Source organism: Laetiporus sulphureus (genome assembly GCF_001632365.1).
Source record: "Laetiporus sulphureus 93-53 unplaced genomic scaffold LAESUscaffold_1, whole genome shotgun sequence".
NCBI classification, from domain to species: domain Eukaryota; kingdom Fungi; phylum Basidiomycota; class Agaricomycetes; order Polyporales; family Laetiporaceae; genus Laetiporus; species Laetiporus sulphureus.
In genome coordinates, this window is record NW_024468510.1 from 1406521 (window position 1) to 1419124 (window position 12604).

General features: G+C 53.4%; 6 protein-coding genes across 6 annotated transcripts; 3 read left to right on the forward strand and 3 right to left on the reverse strand.

The window, feature by feature from the left end:
- Positions 1-163: 163 nt before the first annotated feature.
- LAESUDRAFT_606383 (uncharacterized protein) lies at positions 164-539 on the reverse strand (the record flags this gene model as incomplete). The annotated part of the gene is made up of 2 exons (XM_040903122.1): positions 164-302; positions 436-539. Coding segments are annotated over 2 exons (243 nt in total), but the record flags the coding sequence as incomplete, so codon positions are not given.
- Positions 540-690: 151 nt separating this feature from the next.
- LAESUDRAFT_740235 (uncharacterized protein) lies at positions 691-2998 on the forward strand. Its single transcript, XM_040911068.1, has 7 exons — positions 691-981; positions 1086-1165; positions 1228-1360; positions 1464-1607; positions 1905-2013; positions 2368-2490; positions 2658-2998. Exons 1-7 carry the CDS (start codon positions 740-742, stop codon positions 2697-2699), a joined length of 873 nt encoding a protein of 290 aa, XP_040770509.1. The 5' UTR covers positions 691-739; the 3' UTR covers positions 2700-2998.
- Positions 2999-3570: 572 nt separating this feature from the next.
- On the forward strand, positions 3571-4614 carry LAESUDRAFT_25085 (uncharacterized protein). The gene has a single exon (XM_040901746.1). It carries the CDS (start codon positions 3846-3848, stop codon positions 4491-4493), a length of 648 nt encoding a protein of 215 aa, XP_040770510.1. The 5' UTR covers positions 3571-3845; the 3' UTR covers positions 4494-4614.
- Positions 4615-5787: 1173 nt separating this feature from the next.
- LAESUDRAFT_719308 (uncharacterized protein) lies at positions 5788-7268 on the forward strand. The gene is made up of 3 exons (XM_040907603.1): positions 5788-5895; positions 5954-6505; positions 6566-7268. The coding sequence occupies exons 2-3, from the start codon at positions 6038-6040 to the stop codon at positions 6785-6787; spliced, it is 690 nt and encodes a 229-aa protein (XP_040770511.1). The 5' UTR covers positions 5788-5895; positions 5954-6037; the 3' UTR covers positions 6788-7268.
- A 91-nt stretch (positions 7269-7359) lies between these two features.
- On the reverse strand, positions 7360-7987 carry LAESUDRAFT_808493 (uncharacterized protein; the record flags this gene model as incomplete). Its single annotated transcript, XM_040914071.1, has 2 exons — positions 7473-7987; positions 7360-7415 (listed from the first exon to the last, which is right to left on the reverse strand). Coding segments are annotated over exons 1-2 (216 nt in total), but the record flags the coding sequence as incomplete, so codon positions are not given.
- On the reverse strand, positions 7381-12416 carry LAESUDRAFT_719309 (uncharacterized protein). Its single transcript, XM_040907604.1, has 20 exons — positions 12284-12416; positions 12094-12225; positions 11756-12039; positions 11474-11520; positions 11233-11420; positions 11100-11178; positions 10648-11043; positions 10562-10597; positions 10413-10448; positions 10201-10359; positions 9624-10141; positions 9516-9570; positions 9404-9460; positions 9281-9343; positions 8973-9226; positions 8825-8917; positions 8698-8767; positions 8246-8640; positions 8049-8189; positions 7381-7987 (listed from the first exon to the last, which is right to left on the reverse strand). Exons 1-20 carry the CDS (start codon positions 12317-12319, stop codon positions 7832-7834), a joined length of 3195 nt encoding a protein of 1064 aa, XP_040770513.1. The 5' UTR covers positions 12320-12416; the 3' UTR covers positions 7381-7831.
- Positions 12417-12604: the final 188 nt, after the last annotated feature.

The window sequence follows — 12604 nt, forward strand, 5'->3', positions numbered from 1 at the left end:
TCTCCGCAGCCTCTTTCAGCTCGTCCTCGTCCTCATCCTCCCAGTTATCCTTCACCTTCACCTCCTCGTGTTTCTCCTTCCTCTTCTCCTTGCGCTTCTCGTTCTTCTTCTGCGCCTTCGTCAGCGCGGCGGACCCCGCCTTGAGCGGCGGGAGCGTCGTTACAGACGGTGGGGGTGCCCAACCAATGATATGTCCCTTCGGTAGCGTGTTAACGTCCATCTGCGCCTGTCGCGTGCCCCGGAAGCGGCGGACGTCTTCTTGGGGTGTGTAACCTGGGCGGACCTTTTTTTCTTTGCGGATGCTGATGATATGTGCAAAGAGAATCACAAGAGGGGAGGAGAGTGATGCACAGAGGTGCAGACGTATCATGGGGTAAAAGACAGCATGGTGAGATAGCAGCTTGAGACGACGATCGAGAGGATAGAGGTACGTACGAGCCATCCGGTCTGCGAGACTCTGGGATGACGCGCTCAAGGGTTCTCGGGTCGACAGCGATCCCAGAGGCAGTCGTCTCTGGTACGATAGCAGGCTTCGACATCGTAGCAAAAGACAAAGGAGTGTTGAGTTGGTGGTGGCAGAAAGCAGATGATGGCCAGATGAGCCAGATCGTGAGCGGCGATTGCAATACTGATCTAAGCGCCCAGCTGACTCTCGAAAGCGCCCGTCCCCGACGCGCAGAGTGTCGAGCATCTTCTTCTTCCTCCGCCATCACCGTCTCCGCACTACGCAAAAACAGTTATGCGCTACGCCGTGCTCGTAACAGGCCCCGCTGGCGCGGGCAAGTCGACTTTCTCCAACGCCCTCCTCACGCACCTCCACACCGCGAAACGCTCCGCGCACCTCGTCAACCTCGACCCTGCCGCGGAGGCCGAGTCGTTCGAGTACGAGCCGGTCATCGACATCAAGGACCTGATCAGCCTAGAGGACGTCATGGCCGAGCTCGGGTATGGCCCGAACGGAGGGCTCGTGTATTGCTTTGAGTGAGCGAGTGTGGTTTGGTTGGTGATGCTCTTGGACGATGGAGGGTTGAGAGCGAAAGGATAGAATGGCGGAGATGCTGATTTTCTCCCGTTCAACTCTTCAGATACCTGCTGCAGAATATGGACTGGCTAGACGAAGAGCTTGGTGGGTACGAAGACGACTACCTGATCATCGACTGCCCCGGTATGCTCCCCATTGCTTCCGTTTCGACTCGGCATAGACTCACTTTCTCGGCACTCATCCAGGTCAGATTGAGCTTTACACGCACCATCCATTCCTTCCCACCCTCGTAAAACACCTCAGCCGCGTGGGCATGCGCGTATGTGCAGCCTACCTCATTGAATCCCAATTCATGGAGGACAAATACAAGTTCTTCAGGTATGCTGCTTTCCCTCTCGTTGTTCTGTGCCTCATTGCTGAGCACGCATTAAATTTCGTCCGGTACGTATCTTGATATCGTTGTTCTTTTCAACTCCTGCAGTGGTGTGCTCTCTGCAATGTCCGCGATGGTGAACCTCGAGATACCATGGATCAATGTCATGTCCAAGATGGACCTTGTTACGAGTAGCGAGAACGATGCAGCGAGTGGAAGGAATGGTATCAGGACAAGGAAGGACATTTCGAGGTGAGTAAGCAGATTCATGCGAACGTTGGCGGAGACATTTCTTCTGTCAAATGGGCTGTGCGGATGCTGCTCATGCACAAGAGTGTCCGAGTGCGGTTGACCGCATAGGATCGTTGTTGGTCGCTGTATGCGTGTTCATCCGCGTGTGTCATGACTAGGTGGGATATCTGTGTTTGCAGTGCCCCTGATTGATACTCTCGACGCCTCATTCCCGAACGCATTCTCATCTAGCAAATATCGCTTACCCACCCGTCTTTTCCCGGTGTACTAAGTGAAAAATGTTCTCCCACCATGCAGATTCCTCGATCCTGACCCGATGCTGCTTGTATCAGCGCCAGGGAGCCGGGAAGAGCGCACAGAGCGCAATTCGCGCTTCCACGCACTAAACCAAGCGATCGTCCAGCTCGTACGTGCATCTCTGGCTCAGTTGATGTCATAACGAAAGCTAATACATCCTTTATCATTGATCTATTCTATCGCTGCGGTATTTATTGTCGGATTGCATCTTGGCCCATTCATCGGTTACACATTGGCGCTGCACCCGACGACGTCGTATCTTCGACTCATCCTCCGCCTCGGTGCTGCATTGTCTGATGCGGCTACGTTTGCATCGCTGCTCCTGCATGCCAAACGCAATCTCGACGCACCCGTCTTCTTTTCCGTATCAAACGCCACCAACTCTCGCAATCCTCTGGGATGGCGTGTCTTAATTTACACACTCCTGCGATATCCAATGAACGCCACATGACACCGCCAACAGATCGAAGACCACCCGCTCGTGAGCTTCCTTCCGCTTGACCTGACGAACCCAGACTCGATCGAGACGGTGCTGAGCCACATCGACTATACGATGCAGTACGGCGAAGACGAGGAGCCCAAGGAGGTGCGTGCCTTGTTCTGCTAGATCGTGGCGGCGGCTGACATTGCAATCTGCTTTGCTTCTCTTGGATCGTGTCTCACTCGATGATGGCTGTGTGCATGCCTTGGCGGTTCATTCTACGTCTCGCGCTTCGACTGTACCCCTGTTACGACATTTCATGTGCCTCACAGCCTCACGACCTCGACGAGGGCGATTTTGCGGACATGGAGTAGCTGTGGTTCGTGGTAGAGTTCATGCTCGGCATTATCGTTAGGCTGTCGCTCGCAGGCCCACTATGCCCAGGATAGCAGCCAAAAGTATTTTATGCCCTGCGCCAGTCCAGCTTGCTGCGCAGCCTTGTATTGCGCAAGCGTAGCTATTACTATAGACAAATGATCGTGTGTCCGACCTCAAGTTGAGTAGCAAATGTAAAAACATGTATTTATTGGACACCGTATAGGTACTTGTTTCGGGATGTGGGATTGCTCCATGTATGCTATCTTGGTGCACGGATGACATTTTGAGCTCGATGAGCGAGGGACGCGATGGCGTTGCATGTGGAGGAGTTCTCTCATAAAATTGGACTCTGCCAGTGGGAGACGAGGCACGATCGGGCGCCTATGTAGTGGCGCGATCACGTGCTTGACGACGTCCTCGGTCGCGTCGTGTAAACTTGGGCTCGTTCTCGTTCTCCGCGCATGTTTTCTCTCTGTTGAAACTACCATGCCCAAGTACTACTACTGCGATTGCCTGAAGTATTGCAAAGTCCGAAAAGAAGTCTCTAGGGCAACATACTACGCGCATAAACAGTACCGAGACTCGGAAAGCATTCCCATATACACCCCAGGCCAATATTCGGTCTCGTCGGCTTCCTCTGTGATGTATATAGGTGGTAACAAACCTCACGATCCTGAAGGCGGAAACCCCCGCAAGCGTGGGCGCGAAGATGTCTATGAAATAGTAAGCATAATCATGTCACGTCGCGAAATAGTGCACAGCGTGCAGAATTCATTTGATTACGTGTGCAGGATGATATGATGCCCCAGAGCAAACATTCAAAGGGCCCCACTCATACATCTCAAATGTGTGGTCCGGGAGCAGATCTTGTCCCGGAAGTCTCTCGGGCTTCTGTGTCTGCATATAACCGACGCTATGGCACCTCTGATCCAGCCCGCGCGGGGATTTTCTTGCCGCCAACAACGTTCACTCACGCACATGCAATGATTTCTCCCAACCTCGCAGATGCCTCGCACCAAGTTTTACTTTCTCACAACCGCGCATATAGTGACCTTTCTACGCATATACCCGTACCAAAGCTCAATATGAGATTTTAAGGTGAGTGCCACCTCCGTTTGCTAGCGACGGCAGCAATGTAAGCGATGCTTCTTTACAACACCGCCTACAATGACCTGCACTCGACATTCATAGAACTTGCAAGCAAACTGAAGACATCCGCTTCATCGTCGGCTAATCCTTCTGTTACATTGCAGCCTCCTTCATCTTCGCTTTTTACAGCTGATAACCACCCGCCGAAGCCTTCAGCAGGCCCACACCGGCCATACGAGAAGAAGGACTTCCCAAAAGTCAAATATTGGATCAGAAAGTCTTGGACTGATCGGAAAATCAATGCAAATCGCAATGTTGCTCACAGTGTTGTCAATGCCGTCAACAACAAGTATCAAGACGACAAGAGTAGCAAAGAATCTGACTCCGACGACGACAACGATGAGGACGATGACGACTTCGGCTCAGACTCAGACAATGATGACACCGACAAAGTGGTCCCAGAATCTTACCAGTACCTCGAGGATCGCAAAGGCAAGCCCACCCGTCAATCAAGGCGAAGGAGATGCGATCATTTGCACGGGCAATATGGCATCGACTCGCGCAGAGAGGGAGGGCTACGCCAAAGTTTGGAGCTCTGGACGCAGAATCACTCACGTTCTACCGGAATGAGATGGAGAAACGATTTGATGAGCTGCGCCTCTGCAATCATCATTGGAAGGTTGAGATGCTTGCGACGATGACGTATCCATCGTTCTACACCTATAATGTCAAATCCAAGGTCCAGAAGCAACCCGCGAAGCAGAAACATGGGCGAAAGGACACACCGAAGGCTCGCACTTCAAAGCGCCGCAAGTCTGCCGGGGACTCCTTTGGTGCGAGGTTCCACTGCATCTGCCGTGCTGACATTCCGAATGACTTGACTTGTCTGATAAGACGCAACTCAAGATGCATCACTGACGACACCGCCTCGACCTGCTGCATCCTCTTCTGGAACGTTCACTAGTCACTCATCATAAACGCTGAACTTGTACTCGTTTTCGATTTCATCTTCTCCCTGGTATTGAACATCGGACTCCGAACACAGTTGTGCAGTCCGCCGTACGTGCGCCTTCCCCGTCTGCACGGATACCCAAAACAGCAACGCATGACGCCCGCGAAGAGATAAGATATCCTTCCCACTGCATCTGCGCACCACAAGACGCACACCGCGAGCTACGAAGAGCCACACGTTCGCTGAGTGCAGGCTTCGCTTCAGAGAACCCAGCCTGGGGCAAAGCCTGATAACGATACGCGGGATCAGCGAAAGCTTGGGCCGTGACTTTCACTGGCGTGCGGCACCCCTCCTTGGATATCTGGATATCCAGGTGGCCAGCGCTGATGTGGAGTTCGGTATGCGGACCGATGGTTTGATGCGCGAGAGCCTTTTGGGCGCGAGGGTGCCGAGGCTTTTGGCGCCCGGACGCGCAAAAGCGGCCATGATGGCGCAGCAGGCTCGGGAGGCGGATCTGCGATTGGAGGAGCAGCGTTCGGGGCGCCCGTGAGCCAAGGTTGCGTGGATGGGTCAGATGTGCAGCGTGGAGTTCGAGTGCCGTTGCAAGAGCCATGTCTGCGGTCGAGATGCGTGATGACCGCTTTCGGGACCGACGACGTAAGGTACTGTGGCTGCTGGACTCTGCTGGAGTGTACAGGCAGAAGAGGTGTTCTCCACTTACTAGTATGCTGTGCGAACCCGCGCTGCGCGATACGAGAAAACGTGCGGGGTCATCAAGCCACGCTTGCCTAATTTCGCGTCTCCGTATACCTGGGCCATTGGCATTTGGAAGTGACCTCGTTGGCGGAGACTCGAACCACACTGAGTCATATCCCGCCCTTGGCGCCTGATACCGTCCATGCTTCGAGGCTATGCATGCCCGAACGTCTAGTGCGCACCGACATGACGGTTTTTGCAGAGCATGGAAACCACACGTGATAGCGTCGCATGATGTCAACTCAGACGTTGGAAGCACTGCCTGTGCATGTTATGTCGAAATGCGCCCCGAAATGCTGTTTGCACCCTTTGGAGCGGGCATCGTGTACGTGGACCGCCGCGTTGTCCTATATGGCTTGATCCGTCCGCTAGGAGATGATACGATAGCTCTGAAGGTAGAGTAGCTAATATCCTGGAGATGAGCCAGACGCCGATCTGAGATTGAACGCGCAGGCGGGACCGCAATTGGAATCTCAATAAGTTGTGCTCCAGCGTCCCACTCCATCTCCCACTCCTCCCTATATTAACCCGCTCTCAATGGCGTACTACCCCCAATCCACCTCGTACTACACCCCAGCTGCGTATCCCTACGCGTACCAATACGCCCAGCCCAGCGTAGCCATGCCCTCCTACTACACCTCTTCCTCCTCCCACCCCCGCCGCTCGCGCTCGCAGTCCTACTCCCAATCGCACGCGCCGTCCTACGTGCAGATGCCCGCCTCGCACTCGTACGGCTACGCGCAGCCGCAACCACAGCCGCAGCCGCAACCGCAGGTGTACTACGCCTACGCCCCGAGCAAGTACCCCCAGGCCACCGCGCAGTACCCACAGGGCACCTACTATGATGCGGGTCGAGGCACCCACGGCCGCCCTCGCTACCACAGCACGTCCGGGCACAGCGGCGGGTACTACCCCTCCGCGAGCTCGCACGGCCATCGCAGCTCGTCCACAGGCGGACGCCGCCGCTCCCAGTCCGCGACGCGCTACAGCACGCAGCCCGTCTATGTACGTCCCCCTTCCCTTCTAACTACCGTACAACCCATGACTGACTCACCACGCATCCAGACAACGAGCAGCGCGCATCACAGCGTCCTCCACTCGACACACCCCTCGCAGTACCGCGACCGGCGGTACTCTGCCTCCGCCGAGCCCAGCGTCGGCGACCGCTTCCGCCGGTTCTTCGGCATGCACCCCTCCGCGGACGGCTACGCCCACCACCCAGGGTACGTCGACGCCCACACAGGCCGCACCGTCGACTGGCGCGGCCGGCCCATCTACCGGGTCTGAAGCCGGCCTGCTCCCGTCTCCTTCCGTCCCCCATCCATCACCTCTTGCACCCCTACACGTTTTACTGTTACAAGTTCTTACTTCCCCCGTACCAGAACCTAGGTGGCCCCCGAATATCCGAAGGCGCTGGTCCGCCCGAGCCTCGATCGCCTCGTTGAACGTGCCTGCTCCGAGTCCTCCGCTTTTACCCATGCATACCGATGATCCTTGCACGCTCTAGACGGTTCTGCATATAATTGCTTAAATTTGATGGAATCCTTCATCCGCAGGTGCATGTAATATGTACCTGTCGGGACTTTTTGTGCGCACATTTTGTATGGTATTGCTCCAGCTCTGGAATGTTCTGCTACTGTACGTGTAATGCTTCGCTCTCCGGTAGTGTACGTGTCCGCGTCCGTGTCTGCACGCGTGTATCGATGTAATCAACCGAGCAAGTTCGCCCGTATACATGGGGTTTGCAGTCCCTCCGAATCCGACGTGCGTCTAATTTGAGATTCAGAGCACAGCCACACGATCGCACTTGCTCGTGTGACGTCACCTCAAGTGATGATCGTCGCGGGCTGCCCGAGACCGGAACACAGCACACAGCACGCCAGTGACTCTCCTCCGCTCGTGAGTAGTCGACGTACTGCGAGAGCACATACATGTATACAACACTGCTATCGTGCATGGGTCTGACACACACCTGTTATGATGCAGAGATCAGTCGGGTCTCTGTGGATAGTGGGGGATAATGGGAAATCGAAGAGTACAACTGAAAGACTACACGGTGCGGAGCACGCTAAATAGCAGGAAGGGAACGAAAGCAAGACAGCAACGATATTCAAGAAAGAAGGTCTCGACATCAGCAAAAATGAGATAGAGTACAGCGTGAAACGCGACGCACACGATGAACCTCATGTGTGCGTCTGAACACGACGAAAGCAGCATAATCAAGAAAGAAGGTCTCGAGGACGTCAAAGTGCCTCGCACACACACAGTAAGCACGGCGTCGACGGAACGATCTGCGTCAGTTTATACTGGCCACATAGCCAAGACGACCATTCAGGCCAACTCGTCTCGGTTGAGCTCTTGCGCCTGCTGCCAAAGCTGCACCTGCTTGAGAATCTCGGTCATCGTTGGGACGACCACCTTCTGCGCCTTGACCTGCGATGGATCACCTCGTGGGCCTTCCCACAGCACAGCGATGCTGACCTCAATCTTTAGACGCATATGTGATCAGTCTGTGATAACCAGATGCGAAATGCGCGCCCAACGTTACCTTCTTCGCGACCGCCTCCAGTTCCTTCTTCAACGCTCTTCCAACCGAATCTGCAGCAGTCGATAGCTGACCGAGGAGTACTTCCGCACCATGGTCAAACACCTCGTCCTTGATGTTCTCGACATAGTCATGGAACAGTGCCTGCCAGCCACCGGAATGAGCTTTCATCAACCTCACAAATGAACATTGAGTCTGACCTTCTGCCGCGCCACGCTCCCCGGGCCTCGCTCCTCTTTTGCACGGTTGTACCCTTCCAGCAGCTGGTCCTGCACGTGCGGCGCGAGGCTCCGGCTCATCCCCTTTTGCTGCCTCTTCATCGCCTTGCGCACGACGTCTAGTGTCTTCGCCAGTGCGACGTGTGCCTCGTCCAGGCACAGCTTGCTCCGGCTGCCCGTGCGCTCCTTGAGCCCGGCAGGGGCAGACTGCTCGACGTCCGCAAACAGCTTGTTGATCGCCGCCATTGTGGCCTGCTCGAAGGAGGCGAAGAGGTCCGCCTCGAAGACCTTGGACCATGCGCTTGCGATGTTGCGTGTGAATGGATTGGTCAGCTCGACGTTGAGGTCCTGCCGATACGATCCATGGCGACGCAAAGCTGCAAGTCGTCAGCGTGTGAGCCGCACGCGATGATTTTTACAATAAAGAAACTCACCAGCACGATACGTTGCCCAATGCATTGAAGCCGCAAAAGTGTCAGAGGTCTCGACAGCAGTGGAAGCAGCCTGAGAGGTAGATAAACTATCAGTGTCAGTCGCAACTGCAAAGATCAGACGCATCACAATTGCAGCTCCAACTAGGCATTTCTCGTCTAGCTCATCTCGGAAGCGATCCTTGAGCTCCCGCACGCAGTCGTCAATGACAGCCTTGAAGTCCTACAAGCACTGACATTGGAGGCTTGATAGGAGCAGACAGGAGGACTTGTCGTACCTTCTCCAAATGAACGCCAACACCAGTTTCCCACTTCTTCCGCAGGGCCTCGCGCTCACTCACGGTCACGTCACCGATGCCCTGCATGTATGTGCGCACAGAGGTCGCAATTGTCTTCAGGTTCACAAGGAAATCACATGCGGCATGCTCGCGAGGACCTAGTGTGAGCTGGTGGCACCACTTCTGCAGCTCTGGAATACCAGTGTCTGCTACTTCAGAGAAGCAGCTCGGGTCTCCGTCACCCTCCACCTGGCCTGCAGGATTGACTGTCAAGAGCAAAATACCGGCGTAACAGCAGCCATGCGGACCTTTGAGACGCACGTAGTCCCTTGAAGAACACGTGAAGACCGGCAGATCGATCGCTTGATAGTCTGTTCCACTCGTTGACTTGTCACGCAAACACCGTCACTCAGGGAACAATTCATGCTTACTGCGGATGTCCACAGTCGGGTCGAAACTGTCCGGCTCACGTTGTTCGGCAGCAGCATCTGCAACACCGCTATGGTCAGCCACAACACCGACAATCAAAGACAGGCATCTCACCGTCGAGATCCTTCAAACCCTGGCGGAAATCTTCTTTCAGCACATCACGCGAGAACTATGCTCGGGAGTTAGCCTGGGGTAGAATGCTTCTTTCCTGAAGACAAATACTTCGGAGCGCTTCAAGGAGCAGAAGGCATTCTTCTCTCGCTGAGCCTTCAGCTGCCTTTTCTTCAACATAGCCAGCATATCCATGGCTTCCCTTCGCTGCTTGCGGAGCTCAAGAAGCTGTTGCTTGCTGGCCTTGATGGACTCTTTGGCATCGGCAACCTTGGATTGCAGATCCTCAACCATAGCTTCTTCTTGTGGTTCATCATCATCCTTCTCCTCACTCTCCGAGTCAGACTCAGAGTCCGAGCTACAAAAGGATTCGGCGTTGCTTTCGGGGTCAGACCGCTTCTCGCATTCGGAGTCAGAGAAGGCAAGGTCATCGCCATCCTCGAGATCATCAACATCATGCTTCTCGCCGTGAGTATTCTTACGTTTCTTCCCTCTACCGGATGAGTCGCCTTCCTTCGTTAGGTTGGCTGTCAATGGCAGCTCAAATGGCTCTCCGTTCACCAATGCCTGTAGGTGAGCCTCATATTCTCCCAAGTAAGTGCGCGCTTGCTTCAACTGCTGATCAACTCCTGCAGGATGGCCGTAAGGAAGCAGTGAGGGGCCATCACTATGGGTAGGCATGCACTACCTTTGGCGTCATTCTCTGCCACAGTCCTCTTGTCTCTCCATTCCTCTGTTTCATCCTTGCATACCTGGATCCGATTCTCTATGGCCTCAAGGTCCGGATCATCCTCAAGGTGCAAGGCATGGATGATTTCCGAGCAGGAAATGTCATCACACTTTGTAGCTGAATAGATGAATGAATTGCAGCTTGACACTATTGATAATGAGGCTACTAACCAATGAATGTGATTGCATGATCACCATAGACTCCATCTGAATGGCTATGATTCAATTTGTGGCACCCGATCTTGCACTTCATTCTTCTTACCCACTGAAACATGGAGGGGGTTAACAGGATATAGAACATTAATGGTGAAAGAACGCACTCATCAACTGTGTTTTGAATGCATCTCCCATGAGGTCTAAGGGAAGGGATGACATTTATGCAAAGCAATGTGGGAGAGGCACTCACCCCGGGCTGTCTTATCATCAACAGCACGCGTGATTGGGGCTAGGATCCAGATGCAGCCGCATTTCTTCATGTAGTCCTTTGCAATGTTGTTTCTTGCAGCATTTGCATCGGCAATGCCAGGCAGATCAACCAGGACAGCACCGGTTGACAGTGCTGCCGCATCACAACAAACACTGACCTGACGGATAAGCGGCCAGAACGCTGGCCCGTCGCTGTCATCTTTCGTCTTGCCACTGCCTTGCTGGGATAAAAATGGAAGATTCTTATCTTTCTCCTTATTTTTCTTGTTGCTGCGCTTCTGATCTTTGGAGTCGATGTACTTCGCAATCTTCTTGGCAAATGTCTTCGAATCTGGAGCACTAATGCATTTCCTCATTCCGAGAACAGCTTTGATTCCTTCATAGTTCATCAATATATGCAACTATAGAATTCGTATGGGAACAGGGGCATACGCAAGTCGTGGGCGATGATCTGGTCAACAGACATTTTCGAGAGTTGATCTTGCACGATAGATGGATACACGGCATGCACCTTGTATTCAACCAGGTCAGCACAGACCAATCGAGATTCAGATTACTATCACACCTTTTGCCAGGCTACGCCAGCCTCCCCGCAGAGATCGGTCGTCCTCTTGACGTTGCCATTTTCATCTATCAGGTCATCAAGGAGCACTGTAAGCTCCTGTCTCCATTCTTCTTCTGATAGGAATGAGACGTCGGCGTCAATGGCCCTCTTTGCATGATAACTGATCTCAGTAACAACAGCAGTGCATGCTATGGAGAGCAATGTTAGAGGTGGCCTCCGACAGACTGAGAGAAGGTATTACCTCGCATGCCACTGGTTGGAACAATATTGTCTTGGAGAAACTTTAGTCTGACAGTGCGTATAGAAGATATGAACAAAAACTCACCGTCAAGGACGGCATTCAGAATTGATGATTTCCCAGCACCAGTAGCTGGGGGGATATTTATTCAGCAATTGTGGACGCATACAAGAGCAGTCCGCGTTTACCTCCGCACACCGCGATCATTGTAGTAGGAGAGCCTTGGCCTTGTAAGCTAACGAGCAACTCAGTGTTTGCTTTTAGCTAGTTGAATATATGGAATACCTCTCAATCTCTCGGAGCCACACGTCTTTACGGAGCTTGCTGCCGAGTTCGAGCTTCTTGATGTTCGTCTTAATAGTTGTGACCATTTGCAGGCATTCCTTCAACGCGCGCTCAGGAAGGTATTCTATTTCATCAGCGGCGTTGTATATCGTGTACAGAGGTTTGGCTGGTGCTGCAACAGCGGCTTGTGTAGGGGCGGCGCGGTCGCCACCATCCTCCGCCTTCACCTTTGGGATGATGGACTGTGCATTTGCGTCACCAGCTATCTCAGCATTTTCCAGGTGCTACGGAATGATTAAATGAGTTTCAGACGTGCTGCATGACTTGTCTTGACATACAACCTGCATTGAGGCCAGAGGTTCCAGTTTGACAACCACTGTCACGTTCGTCGTGCTCCTCTGAGCATCTGCGTCAGTCAGAGGCAGGAGATGTTGTTCTTGAGGTTCAGGATTGATGAACGGTACGTCCTTCTGATATAATGAGAACGTCAGGCGCGTAACCCCGTGAGCGTGAACGTCGAGAACGTACAATGGAGGCCGCTCCGTCATTCTCCTTACTACTCATCTCCTGATGTAGTGAAGACGGTGTAATTTCAAGATGAACAATCTGCTGAGATCGACAGCCTGTTAGAAAAGGCACTGGAAGGAATTGTTGATGGCAGATGTAACGAAAGAGGCAGTCGCGTCTCATGAACGCGACCTGTCACGATGGTCACAGCGCGTCAGGTCAATATATTGCAGTGGCGCCAGAAAGAATCGTCGCCAGTCGATTTTTGAGGCTTTTCGGACAACCTTCCCTTTCTCTTGTACAGTGAAAGGTGAGAAATGCCATTTTGACAGTCTACATCAT

Coding starts and splice junctions, on each gene's coding strand:
- LAESUDRAFT_719308 (XM_040907603.1), top strand. CDS start 6,038: ATGGCGTACTACCCCCAATCCACCTCGTACTACACCCCAGCTGCGTAT. Junction 6,506..6,565: donor ACAGCACGCAGCCCGTCTAT/GTACGTCCCCCT, acceptor CCACGCATCCAG/ACAACGAGCAGCGCGCATCA.
- LAESUDRAFT_25085 (XM_040901746.1), top strand. CDS start 3,846: ATGCTTCTTTACAACACCGCCTACAATGACCTGCACTCGACATTCATA.
- LAESUDRAFT_719309 (XM_040907604.1), bottom strand. CDS start 12,319: ATGAGTAGTAAGGAGAATGACGGAGCGGCCTCCATT. Junction 10,360..10,412: donor TCATGCAATCACATTCATTG/GTTAGTAGCCTC, acceptor TCATCTATTCAG/CTACAAAGTGTGATGACATT. Junction 9,344..9,403: donor CCCGACTGTGGACATCCGCA/GTAAGCATGAAT, acceptor CGAGTGGAACAG/ACTATCAAGCGATCGATCTG.
- LAESUDRAFT_740235 (XM_040911068.1), top strand. CDS start 740: ATGCGCTACGCCGTGCTCGTAACAGGCCCCGCTGGCGCGGGCAAGTCG. Junction 1,166..1,227: donor CCTGATCATCGACTGCCCCG/GTATGCTCCCCA, acceptor GCACTCATCCAG/GTCAGATTGAGCTTTACACG. Junction 1,608..1,904: donor ACAAGGAAGGACATTTCGAG/GTGAGTAAGCAG, acceptor CCCACCATGCAG/ATTCCTCGATCCTGACCCGA.